The 21,630-nt window shown below is 37.0% G+C and overlaps 2 protein-coding genes across 2 annotated transcripts; both read left to right on the forward strand.

Moving 5' to 3' along the window:
* Positions 1-1,460: 1,460 nt before the first annotated feature.
* On the forward strand, positions 1,461-2,378 carry LOC125078762 (olfactory receptor 4A15-like). Its single transcript, XM_047691904.1, has one exon. It carries the CDS (start codon positions 1,461-1,463, stop codon positions 2,376-2,378), a length of 918 nt encoding a protein of 305 aa, XP_047547860.1.
* A 17,564-nt stretch (positions 2,379-19,942) lies between these two features.
* On the forward strand, positions 19,943-20,834 carry LOC125079456 (olfactory receptor 4C6-like). The gene is given in 3 exon segments (XM_047693056.1): positions 19,943-20,042; positions 20,045-20,800; positions 20,803-20,834. Coding segments are annotated over 3 exon segments (804 nt in total). The 5' UTR covers positions 19,943-20,026.
* The last annotated feature ends 796 nt before the right edge of the window (positions 20,835-21,630 follow it).

Consider the following 21,630-nt stretch of genomic DNA (forward strand, 5'->3'; position numbering starts at 1 on the left):
AGACCAGTATAAATTATTGAGAAGTGACTATAAAGACTATTTCACTATTTTGCTTATATTGACATGAAAAATAAACCACACAATCTTTATTTAAGCAATTCACAATTTTCTCTCCGAAAAGGTTTTTTTTTTTTTGCTGTTTTTTTTTTTCTTTTGTGTTTTTGAGGGGTCTCAAGAGGTTGGTTTAACATTTGTTATTACAGTAAATTATGCTAATAATGAAGATTTTGGTTCTCTTTGCTCAAGCCAATGTTCACACCTGTTAAGATTACAGGGCCTTCGTACTCATTTGAAAATCCCAGAAATTTGAGAGATAACCTTTTTCTGAAAGACTGAAATGAATAAGACTTTCTGCAAACATAGAAAGCATTGTTCACATGGAAACAGTTCAAGGTGCTGTGATGATGCATGTGTTTTCTTGATCTGTGTGCACAGAGATGGTATCAGTGTGCAAAAGAGAAGGGAGAAGGGACTGCAACCTTGAATTGAAAGGTGTTTCAGCATGCAGGTAACCCAGGAAGTGTAATTAGATGTAAGATTCCAAAGTAGACTTTATATTTTACATCTTGGTGGTGCTGGGATTCAGTCTTTTAAAAGTTCTGCTATGTGAATCTGATAATCAGCTATATTAGGATTTCTTTACAGTTATTAGAATATATGGGAATGAGCTCAGTTCTGTAATACTCTTTTTGGCTCTTGAAGAATCCAAGGTCACACTTTCATAATCAAGCTTTTACCTCAGTTCCCATGTTTCTGTTTACCGATGAGTTTCACCCTCATAACATATGTCTGTTGATTATTCCTATAAATGCTTTTTTATATGATTTACCCACTTGCCATTGGTTTCTTTGTTTTCTATATTTTACTTGCTTAGAGGTCTGTGTCTATTTTGATAATAACTCTGTGTATGTCCTCTAAAATGCAAGTCTTTTCCCCCATCTACTTTTATCTATTGATGCCATGGTATCTTTTAAAAGTCCTTGAGATGTTTTGATATCATAAAATGTATCAATTTCATTTATGAGTTAAGAGGATTCTAGAAGTTAGAATGTCATTTCTTGTGTTAGCTGGGAAGTAAATACAAATCTTGCTGTAGTTTTTCATTAAAACAACACATTTAAAAATTTTTATATGAAAAATTCACTACATGTACAATTTTACTAGCTTTCAGTTAGAAAGTTGGTTGTGGTCCTTCATTTATTTATTACTGTGTCCTTTCCCCACAACGTCTTTAGTGACTTATCTCTGCTCGAGTCAGCAAGACTGGTGAGGTTAGGGAGAATGTATTCATCCACCTTGTATTCTTGTAATTTCTGAAAGTACTGAGACATAAGGAACTATAATGACTATTAGGCAAATAAATAAACAGTTTGTGTTAGATTTCAGGAAGTCACCAGTAATCATTACATTTAGAGCTAATTTTGTCTTGAACTGTGAAATAAGGAGATACAAAAGAACATATGGAACACAGGAACAATGTGACTGAGTTTGTCCTCTTGGGGCTCACCCAGAGCCTCCAAGGTCAGAAAATATTATTCGTTGTGTTCTTGATCATCTACATAGGGACGATGGTGGGCAACCTACTCATTGCAGTGACCGTCGTGGTCAGTCCATCCCTGGATGCCCCTATGTACTTCTTCCTTGGTTACTTATCATTTATGGATGCTGTTTATTCTACTACAGTTACTCCAAATATGATTATAGACTTACTCTATGAGAAGAAAACCATTTCCTTCCAAGCTTGCATGTCCCAGCTCTTTATAGGACACTTATTTGGTGGTGCTGAGATTTTGCTCCTGGTGGTCATGGCCTATGACCGCTACGTGGCCATCTGCAAACCTTTGCATTATTTGACAATCATGAATCAAAGGGCGTGTGTTCTGTTGTTGCTGTTGGCCTGGGTTGGAGGTTTTCTGCACGCTATTGTTAAACTTCTCTCGGTTTACAGCCTTCCCTTCTGTGGTCCCAATGTCATCGACCACTTCATCTGTGACATGTATCCGTTATTAAAACTTGCCTGCACTGACACCTACATTATTGGCCTCACTGTAGTTGCCAATGATGGGACAATCTGTGTGGGCATCTTTACAATCTTACTCATTTCCTATGGGGTCATTCTGTACTCCCTGAAGACTCTTAGTCAGGAAGGGAGGCACAAAGCCTTATCCACTTGTGGCTCTCACATTACAGTGGTGGTCCTCTTCTTTGTCCCTTGCATTTTTATGTATGTGAGACCTCCTTTCACCTTACCCATTGATAAATTCTTAACTGTGTTTTACACAGTTATCACCCCTATGTTAAACCCTCTGATCTATACTCTGAGAAACGGAGAGATGAAAAATGCCATGAAAAAGCTGTGGACCAGAAGAAGAAAATGATGCCGAAGAGAAATTGTCACCTTTTTTCAATGAAGAGTTGCTCCATCCAGGAAAGGATTATTTATTTGTAATGAATTTCTCCTCAGGTTTAATGAACTTGTGTATGATGAAAGCATTTAAGGTGTACAATTTACAATGTTGAAAAAAGATTTCAACGATTTTCAAAAATTGTTAGGAAAATAGGTCTGTATCTTTTGGGCATAAGATGTCTTTCTTGAAACTATGGGTTTTGGTTCTATGTGATTTGTTATGCTATAGTTAATACTGTACCTTTATTTTCATTACTGGACAATTTTCACTTGCTTCTCTTTTGCCCAGTTGTTCTTTTTCAGAATTAATAGTGCTCATTACATATTTCTGAGAATCATTTTAAGAAATGGGAAATCAACCCTTGGTTCACTCCTGCCTTACAAAGACAACTCCTATTAATACTTGAGGTATATGTCTTATTTTTGTATTTGCAAGATATTTAATTGTATAATTTTGTTCTTGCATAGCACATAAGATTGAAAGGGATGCTGCTTCCAAGTTATAATATTAATCATAAAGAAGTTACGTGAAGAAGAAAACCTGAATGAAGATGTAGATATAATAAGTTAGATTCACTTATTTTTCTGAGTAGGGAATCCTATTATCTCCTCATGTGGAGAAGCATTGTTTGGGTTATATTTTCATTGAGATGGCCCATTAACATTCCCAGATAATATAGAATATCTGATAATATCTCTGTCATTTTTTTAGTATCTCCATCTCTTGTTTTGCTTACAGTGACTCATAGTATTTTTTAGGGACTTAGGCCCTTCCTTTCATATGTGGAATTACCATAATGCATAATTTATGACCTTCAAATATGCAAAATGGAACCTGACACCAGATATTTTGCATGGTATCATTGGTAAGAAAGATGCTGACAACATGGCAAGCCATTCTTACCTCTGCTGCGTATGGAATGCAGATTATTTGGCAACAAAGAGGCCATAATATATATTGATTTCCTTAATGGAGATCTCTTTCATAAGCATCCCTCTCTCTGAATGAGGTTTGAAAGAAAATATTATTGGCCTCTAAAAGTGTAGGAAGCATGCAGTCAATGAAACTCCTGGCTTTGCCTCCCTTATTTAGTCTGGATTCATGAGGTACTCAGGCTATGGGGAACGGAGACTTTCACTGGTAAGTCACAGTGCATGAAAAACTCTGTATCCCAGTTTTTAATCCCAATTAGTATTACCTAGAGATTCTTTATGTCATCTCAAAGTCTTCCCAAACATGACATTATTCATTAAATGATAGTAAACATTTGATTTTATCAGAAGTTATATAATGAAGTCATCATCTTTTGGGTGTTCCTGTAGACTCAATATATGTGTTCCCCCTAAAATTCAGGAGTTAAATCCTATATAGTACATGGTATTTAAAGGTGGAGGGTTTGGGAGATGATTAGGTTATGAAGGCAGGCTGTCATGAATGGGTCTAGTGTCTCTTTAAAAAGAGATACCACAGGAATGCCTGGGTGGTTCAGTCTGTTAAGAGTCTGCCTTCAGCTCAGATCCTGATTGCAGGGCCTTGGGACTGAATCCCTTATGGGACTCCCTCCTCTTCTTCTCTCTCTGCCCCTTTCTTTGTCTCTCATGAATAAATAAATAAAATCTTAAAAAAAAAAAAGATAAAAAGAGATATCCCAGGGTGCCTGGATGGCTCAGTGGGTTAAGCCTCCACCTTTGGTCCAGGCCATGATCCCAGGCTGTGTTTGTGCCCCACATCAGCTCCCAGCTCAGAAGGGGAGGCTCCTTCTCTGTCTACCTGCTGTTCTCCTTGCTTATTCTCTCTCTTTCTCTCTGTCAAACAAATAAGTAAAATCTTTAAAAAATAAGTAAAAAGAGACACCACAGAGCTCACTTGCCTTTTTTTTGCCATGTGAGGAAACAGAAAAAAGATAGTAATCTATGAACTAGGAAGCAGGATCTCACCAGGTGGTAGAATCTGCAAGTGTTGATCTTGGACTTCCCAGACCCCAGAACTATAAGAAATAAATGATGCTGAAGCCAGTCTACGGTATTCTGTAATAGCAACCCAAATGGACTTAGATAGACATTTAGTTAATTTCCAAATTTATAGTTATTTCAAGTATTGAGACAAAATCCTGGTCAATTGTCTATGTTCATCAGTCTGTAAGTTATTTTAAGCCAGAGAATGTTACTTAATTATCTTTGTAATCTGTATTTGCACAATGTCTGGCACATAGAATCCATTCCATGAACTTTGTCAGTTACTTGCATTCTCAAATTCTTGAACTACTGGAATGAGAATTTTGAGTTTTTTCTTCATTATATATATTTGCAACAAATATTTCATCTTCTTTGATATTTGCTACAATATGTTGTTTTATTATATGTATGGGTGTTTTATATAAATATCTCATCTTTTAATATTCTTTTATTTTTTATTTTTTAAAAGATTTTTAATATTCTTTTACTTTGATTCCTTTTACTTTGATTTCTTCTAGCACACTACTTGGAAAATGTCGTTTACTGTCATTCAGTGAACTTACAAATTTTATTATTTTTTTAAAAATTAACTCACCCAAAGTTTTCTTTTTAAATGATCTAGGATTTATTTTTGTTTCTGATGAAGATATATCTAAGCATGTTTTCCTCTAACAGGAAAAATAATCTGCCAAAGTTATTAATGTCAGTAATAATTTAAATTTTTCTATTTAATATGTCAAATTTTATTTGATTAGTATGTTTGATATGGGGCCCATTTCCTCTCCTCCTCTTCTGCATCTCTCCCTCTTCTCCTCCTTCTCTTCCTTTTCCTTTGGTGTATTTCTCTACGACTAACATTCTGTGTCAGTTGCCAAGGATTTTAACATGTATTATACTGGGTAGGGATAATCTCTCTTAATTATTTAGCCTTTTGAAGTTTCTTGCAATTTCTAAATATTAATTTTTCCTGATAAACTTTAGATTATTTTGTGAAGTTTGAAATCCTCCCATAAAACTATATGTAGTTTTATATGACACTCCACATTGATTTTTAGGGAAAATGGCACATTTTCATATCTTGTTTTCCCATCCAGAATGAGACATAAATTGTGAAGGCTTGATCAATGTCTCAATAAAAATCGCAATCATTTCCATTGAGTATATAAATCTTGCCTGTTGGTTTCCTTATTTAAGAAGGAGCTTGTCTTATTTACATTTGATTCACATTTTCAGTGAGCTAATTAGAAAGGGCTTCATGTCTTTTGCTGGCATGAATTAGAGCACATTTTTCATAGATAGGCATTGGTGTGTGTTTGCACACAAATGTTCATAAGCCTACACTCGACAATATCAAGTATGTATCCAACCACAGAGATCTGTATCTGACCTCATGTAGCTCTGTATAACCACAAGTAGGTACATAGTCAATGATCTGTAGGTCTGTATCCCACTTCATATATTTGTCTATATGTGAACATACAGAGGTCTATATCTGACAACAAAGGGGGAGTATTTGACCCCATAGGAATACATATCTTATATATGTGTGTGTGTATATATATATGTGTGTGTGTGTGTGTGTATTTGATATGATCATACACAGGTCTGTATTTATCTACAAACAGGGCTTTTTTTATACACACGTCTGTATCTGAGTGATATGAATTCATTGAGCATTTGATTGAACAATTCTTCTGTTCCGTGTAGCATGGACTGAGGTTCTTCTCTGGTATTTAGCTGATAAGGGGTGTTCGGTAGTGTTTAAGATGACTTTTCTCATGTGAGCTGTGCCTTGGCAGGGATGGTGAGAAAGCTGGGATATTTTGGCTCCTTCTCCTTCCCCATGTAGTCTATCTCTCCAGTAGGTATGTAAGACTTGTAAAATGGCAGTTCAGGGTTTCCAGAGGGAAGACACAGAAGGGATTAGGCCAGTTAAGGTCTCATCCCATCCTGACATGATCTTGAAGTTCAGGATCTCAAGTTCTAAATCCAGACTGCTTCTGCACCAAAAGGAAAGGCAATCTGTGGAATTAAAAAATATGTTTAAGTCATTTATTTTATAAGAGATTAATATACAAAATGTATAAAGAATGTATACAACTAAATAGGAAAAAAGCAAATCAAAACAAGAAGCTCGTTAAAAATTGACAAGGGGTCTAAATAGATATTTTCTTTTTTTTTTTTTAAGATTTTATTTATTTATTTGACAGAGATCCCAAGTAGGCAGAGAGGCAGGCAGAGAGAGAGGAAAGGAAGCAGGCCCCCTACTGAGCAGAGAGCCTGATGCAGGGCTCAGTCCCAGGACCCTGCGACCATGACCTGAGCCAAAAGCAGAGACTTTAACCCACTGAGCCACCCAGGTGCCTGTGAGTAGATATTTTCTAAAGAAGACATACAAATGACTAAGAGGAACATGGGAAGAGGAACATTACTAATCATCAGGGAAATGCATATCAAAACCACAATGAGATATACCTGTTAGATGGATGTTACAAACAATTACGAGGTAATGTGCCAGAGAGGATGTAAATAGAAGGGAGCCCTAGCTCACTGTTGTTGGGTAGGTAAAAAGATTTTCAGCCACTGTGAAAAATGGCATGGAGATTCCTCAGTAAAGTGAAGTAAAACTACAGTATGGTCCAGAAATGCCCCTTTTGTGAGTATATCCAAGAATAATGAAATCAGCATCTCAAGGAGATATCTGCACTCCTAGTTCATGGCAGTATTACTCACAATAGCCAATATTGGAACAACCTAACCATCCATTGATGGATGAATGGAAAAAGAAAATGTGCATATAAGAGAATACAAGAGAAAGTCATTCAGCTATCAAAAAGAAGACAATCCTACCAACTGCAACACCACGAGAGACCTTGAGATCTCTCTCTCTCTTTGCTTTCTCTTGACGTGAAATTGTCAGACAGAGAAAGACAAATACTCTATGATCTCATTTACATGTGGAATTTAAAAATCCGACGTATAAAATGCAAGAACTGAAGGGTGGGGGAAAATGGGACTATTTGTCAAAGATTACCAGCTATAAGATGAGTAAGTTCTGGGAGCTAACATATAGCAGGGTTCAGTAGTTAAAAACAATTTATTATAGACATAGTTGTGACAGAGTAAATCTTAAGTGCTTTCATTCCACCTAAAAATTCTAGTTGTGAGGTGCTGTTGTATCAACTAATCTTTTGTGGTAATCATTTTGCAATATATGCATATATCAGATCATTATGTTGTACATCATAACCTTATACAATGTTATATATCAATTGTATTTTAATAAAGGTTGGAAAACATAAATAAATAAATAAGCACATAAATGATAAACAAATAAATAATAAAATTATATTTTATGACTTAAAAAAAGAAACTCTATAAACTAGAAACATGCTATTTCTTCCATATGCCCTACATACAATTTGAGGGTGGACAATGTAACCAAGGGTATTGGTCTACAAGGAAAGGCCATGTGCTTCCTTTTGTGCAATTATCTTAAAAATTTCTATATGTTTTCATTAAAGTTTATAAAAGAGCCTTGCCCAGAAATACTTTTGAGACTAGTTCCTCTCAGGTTTGGGCTGAAAGAAGTCTGTGGGATAACACCCTTAAATCTTAGACATATATTTTTTTTCCCGGTTAAGAGACTTTAGTAGACATACCTTAAATCTTTCTGAAGTGTTCACTAGGGTCTTATATCTACAACTTTGAGATTATATTTATTTTGGTACCATTTCTCGCTTTCGGAGCTTTTTGTTTTTTGGAGAGGTTGGGAATGAGAGAAAGTTTTATACTTGAATCCAGTAGTTCTTGTCTCCCTTCATGTTTTTCCTGAATTCTGCTTGAGAACTTACCAGTTACTCTTTTATTTCACCTCTCTTTATCCATTCTTCTACATATCATACGCTGCTGAGAAAACAGCTGGCACTTCAATATTCTATTTGGAAATCTTAGTCAAATCCACCTGCTCATTCAGGGATATTTCCCATTTTCCAAACTCCTATGGGTGAGGGATAGTCAAAGTTTTGCCGCACTTGGTAACACAAGTCACTTTTTCTTCAGTCTCCAAGCACTGTTTCTCCTGTGTTTTAAGATTTGCCTTACAGAAGCCTTGACACCTTTCCAGCTTCCATCACTTCTGGTGCCAAAACCAACACCACATGCTTTACATTTTGTTATGGAAGTACCATACTTCCAGGTTCCACTTTTTTTCTGCTTATCTTTTGCTACATGGCATATGACTCCAAAGTTTTGTGGCATAAAATAACAGCTATTTTAATTTACCTCAAAATTTTGTGGAGCAGCAATACAGGCAGAGGTTGGCTGGGTACTTTTTTTTTTTTTTTTGCTTCATGTGTCATGAACTGAAGTCACTCTGTTGTATTCAGCTGGTAATGGAGTGGTCTGCAGGATCCAGCACAGCTTTACTCATGTTCAAAGTGTCTTGGAAATGAGGACTGGAAGGAAATCACAGGGTCCCTCTCCCTATCAAGTTAGAAACAGTACCACAAACAGGATAGTCAGACTTTTTACATGGTGCTCTGAGATTTCAGTTGTAGAAAGTGAAAGGAGTCAAGTCAGTTACAGGCTAACTCCAAAACCAGCTTTCGCCATTTTCTACTGGTCATGGCAGGGGCGTAACCTGCCCAGATTTGAGGTGGTGGAGAATTAGGTGATGATGCTTGGTGGGGAAGTCCATACTTGATGGCAAAGTCACATTACAGAAGAGCATGTGGGATGAAAGATATTGTATCTATTTTTGGGAAATACAACTGTCCACATCTCTGAAAGGGCATGCTGGGAGGTTTTTTTTTTTTTAAGATTTTATTTATTTATTTGACAGAGAGAGATCACAAGTAGGCAGAGAGGCAGGCAGAGAGAGAGGAAGGGAAGCAGGCTTCCTGCTGAGCAGAGAGCCCAATGCGGGGCTCGATCCCAGGACCCTGAGATCATGACCTGAGCTGAAGGCAGTGGCTTAACCCACTGAGCCACCCAGGTGCCCCCATGCTGGGAGTTTTATGTAGATTGCGTTGGATCTACAGATCACTTTTCAGTGCATAACATCTTAACAATATTGAATTTTCTAGCTTCTGGACACAAGGTATTAATTTATTGGAGTGTTCACAAAATGTTTTGTTAATATTTATAATTTTTAGTGGAGGGATGTTGTTTATCTTTTCCTAAGTAATTTCGTTTTCAGATACTAATGTTAAAGGAGCTTAATATTTTGCAATTTTCAATTATTAGGAATATGTAGAAATGTAATTTAATATTTTATTTGGATCTTGTGTCCTAAAAACTCACCAAATTCACTTATTATTTCTAGTGATCTCTGTAGATTCCTTAGGGTTTTCTATGACACAATCACATTTACAAAAATAGGACAGTCTATTTCTTGGAAAGATACAGGAGTATTTAGTTTTTTGATTAATTTTTTAGTCCTTTTTCAGAAGCTTGTGCTTTTCCTTTATTTTACCCATTTTATTAAGGTATCAAATTTATTACAATGATGTTTTTCATAAGAACCATTTATTACCATTTTAAAAATCTGAAGCACATGTATGATTTCATCTGCTTTTTAGTTGTTGATATTGGTAATTTTCTCTTGATCACTTTTGCTAGAAATTTATCATTGCAGTATAAAAGTATCAACTTTTGGTTGTTTTGTTTATTTTATGTTTTCTATTGTATTGATTTTTGATCTTTCTTTCATTACGTTTCCCCTCCCTTGGCTTTAATTTAGTCCTCTTTTTGTAACTTCTTAAATTAAAAGATTAGTTGCTTTTAAAGTTTTATCTTTAACATAAGTATAAAGCTATGCATAAATTTAGGTTAGCTGAAATAGGCAAATTTTTGTGTGGCTTAGCATGTAAGGAAGATCTTCAACTGATTTATACAAGTATTTAATCACTCATTATTGATGATTCTTATGACATAGAAAATACAGTTCACAACTAAGGATATGTGGAGATGAAGATGCTCATTGGAGCTCATTGTAAGCTGTGGGAAAACAAATAAGAGTGGAAGCCCCTGGAGTTTCGGTGTAGAGGCAGGCTCTTGTTGGAAAATAATTTGTTTCTTGTAGAAACACTCAGTGGACATTGGATTAAAATTAAGGGATTGAATTAATGAACTGAAAATCATTACAATGTCATTTGACATAGACTCAGGTCTTGGTCAACTGCATCCATTCCAACACAGAACTACAGAATTGTGACTACCTATCTTTTAATGAATTTCAACTTCAACCTCAGCAGCTTCCCTCATCCTAAGGCCTTCTGCTTCTGGACCAGGGCCTCTTAGTAGAGATGCTAACAGCTAGAGATAGGACTTCCTTGGCTGAGGACATGATTGAATTAGTGAACCCAACACTGGTTATCCTTTTGCTTTGGCTTAAATGTGATTTGCCTTACTTAGTTTTGCTATATGAAACTCACAATTTATTATTTGTTTAACCTTTTTTTCCTCTTCAAATTAGAGACTTCTCACATAATTAACTGTCTGCTAATTTTTTAAAAAAGATTTTATTTATTCATTTGAGAGAGAGAAAATGAGAGAGAGAGCACAAGTGGGTTGAGGGGCAGCGGAAGAAGCAGACTCCTGCTATGCAGGGAGCCAGGACTCCATCCTGTGACTCCAAGATCATGACTTGAGCCAAAGGCTCTTAGTTAACCACTACCACCTGACTAACCTTTCTTGGCAAAACTGAACTCACTGAGCACAGAGCCTAAGGTGGGGCTCCAGGTGGGGCTCCAGGTGAGGCTCTATCTCAGAATCCTGAGATCATTACCTGAGCCAAAATCAGAGGCTTACCCGACTGAGCCACCCAGGCACCCCTGAAGTTCTAGTTTTGAGTGCTGTCAATACCTAAGAAGCATTATAAATAAAATGGTGTCCTATTATCCCCTTCCTTTTTTTTCAGGATCTATTTTTCCTCCCTCACTACCTTGCTTACTTTAAAAATTTTGGAAATAAATAATTTTAAGGAATGTTAAATATTCCTTTGCAAAGATCTCATCATCAAGATTCTCTCATGAAGATTAAATGACATCTGATTATTTCTCAGACATAAAACAAAATGGAATTAAGTATATTTACCCTAGAAAATTAATGAGATAAATAATATTTGGATCTGTTGTACACAGATACTTTGCCTTATAAGGACTTTAGTTTTTTACTAATTTTTTTTAGAGAGAGAGAGTGCACATGTATGTGCATGCATGACTTGGGGAAGGGGCAGATGGAGAGGGAGAGAATTTTATTTTTTTAAGATTTAATTTATTTATTTGACACAGACAGTGAGAAAGGGAACACAAGCAATGGGGGAGAGGGAGAGGGAGAAGCAGGCTTCCCGCTGAGCAAGGAGCCCGACACGGGGCTCGATCCCAGGGCCCTGGGATCACTACCTGAGCTGAAGGCAGACGCCTAACGACTGAACCACCCAGGTGCCCCCGAGGGAGAGAATCTTAAGCAGACTCCACACCAAGCATGGAACAGCTTATATGGGCTTCCAGTTCTGTGAAAATTTCAGGCATTAAGTGAGGGAATGGTCTAACTCTTATTGAAGGCTATATGCATACTTTTTGATAGTGCTTTATATGCTTTATCTTTCTTAGTGTAATAAGTTTTAATAGATATATCTTTATGCCTTTGATAAAAAAAATGAGACTGAATAAGGGTTAAGCAACAATAGCAAGTCTTTTAGACTCTGCCTTCTCTCCTCGTCCCACTTCACAACTCTTTGTTAGCACGATGTAAAAACACCCAAACACAGAGATGTTCATTGACTGCAATGTAAAGATTGTCCTTGAGGGATTCTGTCCTTATTTTGGGGTTCACATCCTCAACTCTCCCCTGAGCTCTGCTTCCCAGGCTACTTGTACTTTCCCAATTCTTTTTGTGTCAGATAAAAGCCACTTGATGATCTAATTTCTACAGAAGTAATTCCCTTCATGGATGTCATGTAAGGTAGGATGTAATGGGCTCAGGAAATGCAATTCAAAAAGTCCCATTTGAAAGATAGTGATATATGGGTGTGAGATATTTGAAGGAAAAATAAACAACTCAATCATTGAGGAAACTGACAGTCTGGGTATGAGGGTAGCACTATGAAGAGCTAACTGTCATTTCTATAAGGCTTTTTCTATTGCTAGTCCATAGTCTTAATATTTATTACCTGAAAAATGGTGGCTCCAAGGTGAATTAAGTGTAGGAAATTCTTATTTCATTTATTCAAATAATGCTGTTGAGTGTCTACAGTGTGCCAAAGTTTTCTGGGGGCTTGGTATAAGGTATTGAATAATACAAACAGAGGCTGTATTTGTATGGAACTTATATTCCCATGAGGAACAGATGGTTAATAACGACGTTAATTCATGAGTGAAAAATGTAATTGTGTTAGTAGTAAGTATGGTGAACAACATTTTACTCAGGGGGCATTGCAGAAGAGAACAATTGGAAATGGATGTGCATGGTTGTTTGAAGCCCAGCTAGAATTTTACTTATGCTCAAGTTTAATCACATTATTTCCTCCCACCCTTTTCTTTTTATAAGTAGGTTATCTAACTCACGAATTTAAGTGGGCACTGGCAACTATGCTGTAAATGTAGCATATCAATATTTTTCACTATTGAAGTTGGAAAAAGAATGAAGTCTATAATGCCAAATATTTCTAAATGGAAAACATGTTATTTTGGAATACTAATTGTTATGGAGTAAGACAGAATTGAGTCCTTATTTTTTCTAGCTGACATACATTTTTTAATCCCTGCAGTTGGATATGACACAATTTTAATAATAGTCCTAAAAGATGAAGGCGACACCAGGTTAAAGTGAGAACGATTTGGTCCCAGGACTTGCCTGGTATATTGACTTTTCTTTTTCTGTGTCACTAGGCAGATGGATTGCTATATGGCCATTCTGTTATTGAAGAAGAGAGCTTACTTGTGGAGTAGATAATTCAATGGTTAATGATAATGCCAGGATCTGGTGGTGTATTTGTGGAGCATCAGCCTGGCCTGCATCCAGTGAAGCTCTGCCCCTGGGAAAAACAGATCACTGCAGGGATGGGATAGGAATTCACTAGTACGGTGATTACCTCCTCAGTCAGTAGAGACACAGACTCCAGGGCATGCACTTGGAATGATGCAAATTTGCACGTTTTGAAATTCTGTGCCATTTGAAAATGTCAGTCTGCCCTCTTTTAGCTCAAATTTATTAAGTGAAGGAGAACGTCTCATTAATGGTGTTTCTTCTAAGATGTGAGTTGGAAATGGTTTACAAATTAAACTCAAAATACAGCCAAATGGTGGGCACAGTTCTATAAATTGTTTGTAAAGAGATTATCTCCCCCCCTCAACAGTCTTTCTCATTTAGATAAAATTTGAATTCTTCTGCCATCTACAAGTTTTATTTCCTATTTAAGACCTTGGACACTTAGAGCAACTGTTTTAAATCTTTCTTTAAAAATCATTAGAAACTCTTGGGCGCCTGGGTGGCTCAGTGGGTTAAGCCGCTGCCTTCGGCTCAGGTCATGATCTCAAGGTCCTGGGATCGAGGCCCGCATCGGGCTCTCTGCTCAGCAGGGAGCCTGCTTCCCTCTCTCTCTCTCTCTCTGCCTGCCTCTCCGTCTACTTGTGATCTCTCTCTGTCAAATAAATAAATAAAATCTTAAAAAAAAGAAATAAATAAAAATCATTAGAAACTCTGAACCTATCAAAACAAATTCCCATTAAGTGCTTAGATGATTTGTTTCCAGAGCAGGTCCTGATTTACTTGGATCTGCTAAGTTGAAACTCTAGTAAGTAAAATCGTATAGCTCTTTTGTTGATGAAAGTTCAGGTAAGTAGATCCTGGAAGGGGCCAGAACTTTGGTTACCTTGACATTATCCTGGAAAATTTATGGTACAATGTCTGCCTTCTACTTCCTGGGACCATCAGTTAACTGCCTTTTGGAGGTCGCAAGGATGACATCAGGTTGAGTTCTGGAGGCAACCTGAACAAGTAAGTTGAGTATTAAACACCTTCTTATTAATTTGAACTACTATTTTTGAAATTATTGAAACAATCTAATCACTTTACATACATACACAATTACTTATGTACATATATTAAGTATAATTATATTTAAAATGTATCAGTAGTTCATCTGTTTTGTCTATACTCACAAACTGTGACTTCAGGATGGAAAGCCTGAAGCTATCAACACTTTTGGGCTGGATTTACTTTAATCTCTCTTTGCAAATTATCAAAATTTAAGTGTCTGCCTAATGCAGGTCATGAGCTTAACAACTATGAGTGTGTTTATATTTTAGGGATGTGCTCTTAGGAAGAGGAAGGAGAAGAATAGCTGGTATGTCTAAGGTAGTTTTAGAGTGATTTTGATGTTTTCTTTCTTTCGTACAACTCTGTGTGTGTGTGTGTGTGTGTGTGTGTGCCACGCACACACATGTGTACATATGTATATGTACATATATTACATATGTTTCTTCTTTCTTCTTATGTCACATTCCTTTGACTTTGATTTTTCTACTAATCACTTTGAAAAAGGTGTTTTTATTTCTATTTTAATTAATCATATTTCAAATGTTTGGCTTTCATTTGTAATGTAAAGTTGAATTATATTTAAAAATATTTTTCTTCATGTAAACACACACATTTATTTATGAGCAGCTCTGTCTACAGGGGGGTGTTGTTGTTGGTGCAGAAGGTGATGGTGATGATTTGCTCTGAGATGGGGTCATGGAATTGGGAAAGGTTGTTCAGTGATTCAGCCCCCTCCTCGCAAACATTCCAAGAGAACATAAAGTTTTGTATCTTTAGTGTTATAGGAATCTCCAACCCAGAAAGGTGCTATTGAAAATAATTCCAGCTCCACTCATCTCTCAAGGAAGGCAACAGGTGTCGTGCATAAACAATGAACCTTGGAACACCGATAAAAACAAAATAAAATCAGTATGTTAAAAAAACAAACAAAATGAATTAAGAAGACTTACTGAAAAAAACCATGTTTCTAAAGCCATTGATTAGAGACACATTGTATTAATGATGCATATGGATTTAGATATTCTGAGAAACACAGAGCTATTGATTGCTCAGTAAAAATGACATCCAGGGGCATCCTGAAACACATTGCTAACACCTTCTTCCAGTCCAGGATTTTACTGAAGAAATTATTAGGCTCTACAAGAAATTTACCCACTTAGGAACATGAATTAGCTGTAAAGTCGGCTTCTTGGATTCAAATCCAAGTTCTGTCACTTATTAACTGTATACCCTTAAGCAATTTAATTATTCTGCTTTTGCTCAGCCATCAAATATGTCTAAATGTAGCCGGATGTGAGAATTAAATGAGAAAACATGTATCAAGTACTAGCAAAATGTCTAGGACATAGCACATACTAAATAATTTGATTATTATTTTGACAGGATATCTGTGTATAGATTCACTCTACATCAATATTACATTGCATAAATTCATGCAGTCAGTTTACTTTAGCTTCATCTGGAGACCAATAATATATTTATTATTTAGGTCCTCAGTGAAATTCTATGAATGAATGATTAAATGCATGAGATATGATTTTTTATCTTATCACTTGGTTACTGTAATCAAGATTGATACTATCTAGTGTGAGTATGGCTGTGGGGAACACTACACTTTAAAACACTATTGAGAATGAAAGATGTTTCAGGATTTTGGGAGAACAAAGTTACACAACCCATGGAAGTTCAACATATACATATTTTGGATTTGGTGTTGCTATTTCTAGGAATTTTCTAGGGCAGAAATATTCAAATCAGTCAGTAAGAATTTCTGTGAAGTGATGTGCATTGCATCATTGTGTGTAAGAAAGAATACTAGAAACAGCTTAAATGTCAAGCAAAAATGTACCGGTTTAAAGAATCATGGTACATCCATGAAGGAGAATAATCTGTAGAAATTAAAGATGTAGGAAAATCTATAACTGCTGACAAATAATGTCCATACAAACTATTGAAGTTCCATGAATGTTATTATATTTTATGTACTTGTATATAGAGTAAAACACATAAGTGATTGCACACATTCAATATACCTAAACTTCCTTGGGGCTCCTGGGTGGCTCAGTGGGTTAAATCCTCTGCCATCGGCTTAGGTCATGATCCCAGGGTCCTGGGATCAAGCCCCGAGTTGGGCTCTCTATTCAGTGGGGAGCCTGCTTCCCTTCCTCTCTCTCTGCCTGCCTCTCTGCCTACTTGTGATCTCTGTCTGTCAAATAAATAAATAAAATCTTTAAAAAATATATACCTAAACTTCCAGAGGCACATCTGAAGAGCATGCCCTAAACTCTCAGTAGAGGGTCAATAGGGCTTATGGTTGGGAGTGGTCCTTTCCCTTTAAATTTTCTACCACTCTATCTACCACACAAAATATTTCCCAAGGGGATATGGTCTCCCTCTTGTAATTTATAAAAATTAAAGTGAGCATTTAGGAGAAGCATATGTATACATCTAATAAAATCTCAAAGCATTTACTAGAAGCATATGTAAAAACATGGGGCCAAGGCAAAGGATATGTTTTAAAATAGTTTGTGGTCAGTAGCCTTAACCTCATTCTAGGAAAAGAGATGGAGATGCTGATCTAAGCCCTTTACATTTATAAAATCATTTAATCCTTACGTTACCTTCCCATTTTTTAGAAAACGAAACTGAGACACAGACAGGTTATCTGGCCTATTCTGTGTTCTCAGAAGTGAGAAGTGAGTGTAGTGTGGAAAATCAGGAGTTTTATATAGATCTTTACGATTATAGCCTTACTACCTGTTCCCAGTTGAACTGCAGACAACTAGGTTTACCTACTCAAAGCACCTTTAACGAGGGTGAGTAGGGGTGTATGTGACTTAGTTTTAGGAGATACCACAAATAAAACATTCAATATACATTCGAACTATAATTAATGTTAATATCTTGTCACATTTTAATGTTTATAAATGTATAAATCAAAACCTAAACTGTAACGCTAGGAGCTTATGATGTTTAATACAACAACTTGAAAAAAGCAACTGAGATTTAAAGAGAATATGTAACTTCCAGTTAATTACATCCCTGGAAGACAAATGTAGAATGGATTTCCTGACAGGAGTTTTGTGTGAAATGCAGGCTTGTGTGTTGTCAAAGTCCACGTATTTTGGCTATGAACATTATGTTTTCCCTTTCTTCATGCCTTGCTCATGCTGTTCCCCTTCTTGTTTACTTTCTACATCATACATTTAGAATTTGCTCTATTCTCATGTCAAGGCGTAGCTCATTTCATCTTCTTTGAATCTATGGACCATATTGATAATCGTACACTTATTGTTTCAGGAGTTCTTATTCTGCCTCCATCTTTATGATAGGGTACTTCCTGTATCCCCAACACTCTAGGACATGCTATAGAATGGAAATATGCACTGTCTACGTAATAATTAGACATTGAATAAATGTAATTCTTCACCTTATGTGAACACTTTGTTTTAGCAGTGGTATTTCACAGGATCACTGGAAAAAGAAGGCATTTTTATAATATCTGAATGATCTGAAGGCTGTGATTCATCACTGAACTGGAAGTCCAAGGTATGGCTCTGCCTTTGGGTTTGGTTAAAGCCTGTCTAGTAGAAAAGAGAGAGCTGAAAGACAATAAATGGGATATGTGGATATGTGAGCCTGGGTATTGGAGGAATAACAGCCAGGCTCTGACCATGGTGATCTCTCATTTCTGAAGGCAGGACTGGTACCACCATTGCCTGGGACCCAAGAGTCAGTGCTGCTTTCCTTGGATGAATTCAGTTTTGTGGGTTTAATTAAATTATATTAAATGACCTGTGTGGACACAGCACAACATTAGAAATTTGTGAAAATAGAATAAATTAGCTATCCTTAAGCATCCATGTAAGAATATAGAACCAACCTAAAATTAAATTTTAAAAAAAAATTGCTAGGAAGACAATTGAATTTTTGCTGATATGCACCCCGTATCTTTATTGTAACACATATCCAGGATGGTGGTGGTGAAATGGGTACTGGGGAGGAAGTAAGGAAGGAGAGAAGAAGAATGGATTTCTTGACAACAGTTGGCATAGGCAGAGGGAGGAGGAAGTCAGGAGTTTAGAGGAATAGAAAATAATTATGAAAATTTGGTTAGTGTTTCCCAAATATTCTCATGCTGGTACTTCTTTTGATGCTCATAAAAGTATTGTGAGGCAGGGTGTATAATTCTTAGAGAGACTGCAGAAGATGATGGTTAGTAGCTTGTGCTATGAATTTGCTCACAGACTCACCCAAAGTGCTCTCCAAGCATTATCTACCACCTCACAGAATCAAGATTACACCATTCCATGTCTTATAAGTCTTTTGTGGGACTTAAAAGAGGAAATCATGAAGCTCTTAGCACAGTACCCTCAAATAATAACTCCACAATACATACTAACTTAAACCGCTATTACACTGTTTTATTTTTGAAGGGTTGAAGATTATATTAAGTCAGTAAGTATCGTAAGTGGGACAGAGTGCAATGTCTGCTTGCTCTGAACCCATGGCCTCTCACTGTACTAGACAAAACAGGGTGTGTGTCCTGGTAGTAAGAAATGGACTTGATGGCTGTTGGAGGAGACATACAAAAAAAAAAATGAGGTTGATATCTATGGACAAAGTCTTGAATGTCTGGTGAGGTATGTATTAGTGGCCAAAAAGGAACTGTGATGAATTTATAGATTTTAAGACAGAATGAGCATTATTATTTATTCTAGTGTATTATGCTTTAAAATATCTTAAGTCCTAAGATGGCTCAGAGACCATCTTATTTGGAAGTGGGAGCATTTCATGCAGGTAGCTCTGAACTGCTGTCTTTGAGAGGGAAAGAACCACTTAGCTGGCTTCTTTGAACCCCTAACTTACCTCTCATCTACCATAAATGCCTCTTCTCCAGATGAGGAAATGGAGGCCCAGAGTGGTGAGCAATGTCACAACACATTCTAGGAATTAGAGGAATAATTTGAAAACAAACAAACAAACAAAAAAACCAAAAAAACCCCAGCTCTCCTGATTCTGAGACTATGTTCCTTCTACTTTATTAGAGCTATGAAAGCATTATTGAAGTTCTTGGGCTATAGATTGGGGTTAACCCATATTGTAGACTGTAAACAGTGTCCCGGAAGCTGTGCACTTTGTTAAATGAAAGGGATAATATGAAGAGTGTGTCTTTGGGTTTTAGAGGAACCCAAGAGAACCTTATTTTATTTTCCCTTTTAAAGCAGTGGTCTCTAATGTGTTCCCACCAAAGGGCAGACAGCCTTTGCCTAAGTATCCAGAGGCAAGTTTTCTACTGGAGCGGTATATGCACTGTATCATTTGGGATCAATTAAGATGGAGCTGTTATGAGGTTATAGTGTTAGCAGCTGGTTACCATATTAAAGGTTGAAGAAAAAAGCAGGTCAAGAAGGTATGAGACACAGTGTAAAAATTGTCCAAACTCATAGTGATTACTAATTAAAAACAATATTCTTTTGTAGATTTTCTATCTCAGAGTGGTGCGCTTATATCAGCCCATAGTAAACGAAGAATCCAAACAACGTGACTGAGTTCATTCTTTTGGGCATTACAGAGAACCCGGAGCAGTGGAAAATACTCTCTGCTGTGTTTCTAACCATGTACGTGTCCACAGTGTTGGAAACCTACTCATTGTGGTAACCGTGATCACAAGTCAGAGTCTGAGATCACCTATGTATTTTTTCCTTACTAGCTTGTCCCTCAAGGATGCCACCTACTCTTCTGTCATTGCTCCCAAGTTGATTGTGGACTCTCTCTCCAAGACCACTATCATCTCATTAGAAGGCTGCCTGACTCAGCTCTTTGCAGAACATTTCTTTGGTGGTGTGGGGATCATCCTTCTCATTGTGATGGCCTATGACCCCTATGTGGCCATCTGTAAGCCCCTGCACTACACGACCATCATGAGCTCTCGCGTGTGCTGTCTGCTGCTGGGAGGGGCCGGGTTGGGGGGAGTTTTCCACGCAGCAATACAGCTTCTCTTCATGTATCAAATACCCTTCTGTGGCCCCAATGTCATTGATCACTTTATGTGTGATTTGTTTCCCTTGTTGAAACTGGCCTGCTTGGACACCCACACCCTTGGTCTTTTATTCATCCTCAACAGTGGGGTGATGTGTGTGACCATCTTCCTTATCCTCATCAACTCCTATGTGGTCATCCTCTGCTCCCTGAGGTCTCGTAGCTCTGAAGGGCTGCGCAAAGCCCTCTCCACCTGTGGCTCCCACCTCACTGTGGTCATCTTGTTCTTTGTGCCATGCATTTTCCTGTATGAGCGGCCTGTGACCACTTGCCCCATAGACAAGGCAATGGCTGTGTCCTTTACCATTGTTGCGCCCATGTTAAATCCATTGATCTACACCCTGAGGAACACAGGGAGAATGCCATGAGGAAACTGGTGAAATGAGCGACCCTGGATGTCATTGGCTTACAGGCTAAGGACAGATCTTTCTTACAAGGACAATGAGTTCCTGCAAGTCCCATTCATTCCAAATCATCCTGTACCCTGCAGCCAATGACATCTTTTAAGTGTGTCAATCAGATTAAGATACTATAATGAAGTTATTTCCTACCTCTCTAGTATACTTGCTCCATCCCTTTTCTTACAAGACTCTGGGCACCCTTTTTGCTCTTTTCTTTTTATTACTTTTCTTTTTTTCCTTTCTTTCCTTTTTTTTTTTTTAATAATTCAATTCTGGTTTTCAGTAATTCTGGTCCTGGTTTAGGGCATTTGTTTGTTCTTACTCTGCTTGCTGCTAAACTTCTCTTTCCCAGAGCAATTGCTTGACTGCCTCCATCTCATTTTTTTTTTTCAATTTTTACCTCCTTATGGTGAAGTTTCCATCTTTTTAAACAAGTGTCTCCTGATGTCTTTCCTTGGGCATTCCCCTTAGGTACTCTCTGCCTCTTCATTCCTGGATTCATTCTACATGTCCTCATCTTGACTCATGTCAAAAGAGAAGAAAAAGCCCATGGCAGCATAAATAACTGTTGTTAGTATAAAGAATAGGATTATAATGTTTCTGTTTTAATTATAGAATTACAGAACTGGAAGGATCTTAATGATAGTCCTAGCCTCAAATATTTGTGCCCCATTTAAGAATTTTCCTAGAGTCAAAAGTAGGTCCAAAAGCTCCGTCTTCTATTACATAGGTAAGACCTGTTCTTATTATTTGTGTTGAAATTACTTCCTGTCAGTTTGA

The sequence above is a fragment of the Lutra lutra genome, chromosome 10 (genome assembly GCF_902655055.1).
Source record: "Lutra lutra chromosome 10, mLutLut1.2, whole genome shotgun sequence".
NCBI lineage: Eukaryota > Metazoa > Chordata > Mammalia > Carnivora > Mustelidae > Lutra > Lutra lutra.